At 39.9% G+C, this 3,511-nt stretch overlaps 1 protein-coding gene across 1 annotated transcript in view; it reads left to right on the top strand.

Annotated features, from left to right (window-relative positions):
- LOC123515320 (probable E3 ubiquitin-protein ligase HECTD2) overlaps window positions 1-3,013 on the top strand; it is a 34,967-nt gene extending 31,954 nt beyond the window's left edge. Inside the window, 4 exon segments of the mRNA XM_045273838.1 lie at window positions 6-80; window positions 352-546; window positions 1,109-1,224; window positions 2,711-3,013. Of these exon segments, the coding sequence (XP_045129773.1) occupies window positions 6-80; window positions 352-546; window positions 1,109-1,224; window positions 2,711-2,975 (651 nt within the window). The 3' untranslated portion in view covers window positions 2,976-3,013.
- Window positions 3,014-3,511: the final 498 nt, after the last annotated feature.

Below are 3,511 nucleotides of genomic sequence, written 5' to 3'. Positions count from 1 at the left end.
TTCAGGAGGTGGCCCACGGACTGCAGGAGCTACTTAAGTACGAAGGGGATGTGGAGGAGGACATGTGCTTGACGTTTCAGGTAAGGACAGGTGGACAGGTGAGAGAGAGAGAGAGAGAGAGGTGGGAAAAAGGAAACAAGGATGGAATGAAGGAAAAAAGAAAGAATTAGATAGGTTAGAGGAGGAAGAGGAGAAGGAGGTATCTCTCTCTCTCTCTCTCTCTCTCTCTCTCTCTCTCTCTCTCTCTCTCTCTCTCTCTCTCTCTCATTCTTGTAACCTATAACCTCTTTTCTCTTTCTCCCTCCTCCTTCTCCTCCTCCTCCCCCTCCACTTACCTGTCCATTTCTGCAGGTGTCTCTGGAGGAGTTTGGCCTGCCTCGCACCTTTAACCTGAAGGAGCAGGGGGACTGTCTGCCGGTCACCAACAGCAACAGAGAGGAGTTTGTCAGGCTGTATCTTGACTGGATACTGAACACTGCCATCTATGAACAGTTCAGGGCGTTCTATCTGGGGTTCCACACTGTCTGCGCCTCCAATGCTCTTATTGTGAGTGGTGGTGGTGGTGGTGGTGGTGGTGGTATTAGTTGTTGTAGTAGTAGTATTTGTTGTTGTTATAGTTATAGTAGTAGTTGTTATAATAGTAGTAGTAGTAGTAGTAGTAGCTTTTGTTGTTTATAATAGTTGTCGTTGTTATTGTAGTGGTAGTAGTTGTAGTTGTAGTTTTTGTAATTGTTGTAGTTGTTGTAGTAGTAGTAGTAGTAATAGTAGTAGTTGTAGTAATTAGTTGTTGTTTTTGTTGTTATTTAATTTTTGTGATTTTTTGGTTTTGTTTGTGTAAATTTCCTTTCTTTCTTTCTTTTTTCTTTCATTCTCTTTTTCTCTTTCTCTTTCTCTCTTTTTTCTCCTCTGTCTTTTTCTCTTTCTCTCTTTTTCTTTTCTCTTTCCCTCTTTTCTCTTTCTGTCTTTTTTCTTTATTCTCTCTCTCTCTCTCTCTCTCTCTCTCTCTCTCTCTCTCTCTCTCTCTCTCTCTCTCTCTCTCTCTCTCTCTCTCTCTCTCTTCCTCTCTCTCCCTTCCTCTCAACACTCATCCCTTCTGCGCCTCCGTCAGATGCTGCGGCCGGAGGAGGTGGAGATGCTGGTGTGTGGATCGCCGCGCCTTGACTTGAACGAGCTACGGAAGGTGGTGGACTATGATGGATACACGCCCGACCACCCCACCATGAAGTGAGTGGAAGAAGAGGAGGTGGAAGATGGGTGGAAGGGTGGAGAGGGGCTGTGATCTATGCTCTGTTTTTCCTTATTTTCCTCTCCTTATCTGGTGGAAGAAAGGTGGAAGAATAGTGGAAAAGGTGGAGGGAAGTGGAGGAGGTGGAATTGAAGAGGATTGTGTTGGTTTTTCTTCTGTTTCCCTATTTTTCCTTCCATTACCTGGTGGAAGACAGGTGGAAGAAGAGTGGAAGAAGTGGAAGAAATGTGGAAGAGGAGTTGAATTCTACATAAACCTCTAAAACTCTTTCTGATTCCTTTCAACACATCACAATCCTAAAACACCCATTCCAACCCTTTAATCCTCCTTGAAAACCCACAAAACTGTTTTAAACTAACTCTGATCTTTTTCTACCCTCCACAATTCTACATAAACCTTTAAAACACTTTCTAATCCCTTTCTACACATCACAATTCTAAGTAAACCCATTCCAACCCTTTCTAACACTTTAATCCTTCTTGAAAAACCCCACATAACTGTCTGATCCTGTTCTACCCACTCACAATCTTACATAAACCTTTAAAACACTTTCTAATCCCTTTCTACACTTCACAATCCTAAACATACCCGTTCCAACCCTTTCTAACCCTTAAATCGTCCTTCAAAACCCACAAAACTGTTTTAAACCAACTCTGATCTTTTTCTACCCTCCACAGTTCTACATCAACCTCTAAAACACTTTCTAATCCCTTTCAACACATCACAATCCTAAAACACCCATTCCAACCCTTTAATCCTCCTTGAAAACCCACAAAACTGTTTTAAACCAACTCTAATCCTTTTCTACCCTCCACAATTCTACATAAACCTTTAAAACACTTTCTAATCCCTTTCTACACATCACGATTCTAAGTAAACTCATTCCAACCCTTTCTAACCCTTTAATCCTTCTTGAAAAACCCCACAGAACTGTCTGATCCTGTTCTACCCACTCATAATCTTACATAAACCTTTAAAACACTATCTAATCCCTTTCTACACTTCACAATCCTAAACATACCCGTTCCAACCCTTTTTAACCCTTTAATCCTCCTTCAAAATCCACAAAACTATTTTGAACCAACTCAGATCCTTTTCTACCCTTCACAATTCTACATAAACCTTTAAAACACTTTCAAATCCCTTTCAACACTTCACAATCCTAACACACCTAATCCAAACCTTTAATCCTCCTTGAAAAACCACAAAACTGTTTTAAACCAAGTCTGATACTTTTCTACCCTCCACAATTCTACATAAACCTTTAAAACACTTCACAATCCTTAACAAATCCGTTCCAACCCTTTCTAACCCTTTAATCCTTCTTGAAAAACCCCACAGAACTGTCTGATCCTGTTCTACCCACTCACAATCTTACACAAACCTTTAAAACACTATCTAACCCCTTTCAACACATCACAATCCTAAAACACCCACAATCTAACCCTTTATGCTCTCCCTCAGGTGGTTCTGGGAGGTGGTGAGCGAGATGCCGGTGGGTCAACAGAAGCTATTCCTGCTGTTTACCACGGGGAGCGACAGGATCCCAGTAGGCGGCATGGGGGAGATGGTGTTCAAGATATCCTGTTGGAAGGGACACACGCACATGCTCCCTCAGGCCCACACGTGCTTCAATCAGCTGGTCCTTCCGCCCTACACTTCCAAGGAGGTCCTCAAGAATAAACTCTATATTGCCCTGGCTAATGCTGAGGGCTTTGGACTGGAGTAGAGAGAGGGAGAGGGAGAGGGAGAGGTGAAGAGAGAGAGGGTGAGGGAGGGTGAGATTGAGGTAGACACACAGAGAGAGAGAGAGAGTATTTTTCTATCGTTTGTTAATTTTTTTCTTTCATTTTCAGTTTATCAGTTTTCTTTGTATCATTTATTTTCTTTCTTTTCGTTCATTTATTTCTTTTCTACTTCTTGTTTTATTTCCTTTTTTTTTGTTTATTTATCTATTTTTCTACTTTTCTCTTTCCTTTTCATGTCTGTTTTTCTATTTTTGTTTTCATTTCTCTTCCTTTTATCCAAGTTTTCATTCCTTATTTTATTGTGTTATTCTCTTTTTCCATTCTCTCTAATTATTATTATTATTATTATTATTATTATTATTATTATTATTTCCACATTTCTAAACATTTCTTATAACATTATTTATTATTTTAGTGTCCTATGTCTATATTTTACTTTCTTTTCACTTTCTCCTTTTGTTTATCATATATTTCTTTACATTTTTTACTCATTCCAACGTATTTACTGAGAGAGAGA

Source organism: Portunus trituberculatus, chromosome 5, assembly GCF_017591435.1.
Source record: "Portunus trituberculatus isolate SZX2019 chromosome 5, ASM1759143v1, whole genome shotgun sequence".
Lineage (NCBI taxonomy): Eukaryota > Metazoa > Arthropoda > Malacostraca > Decapoda > Portunidae > Portunus > Portunus trituberculatus.
The sequence above is the reverse complement of the archived record's forward strand: the minus strand, read 5'-3'. Positions and strand labels throughout refer to the sequence as shown.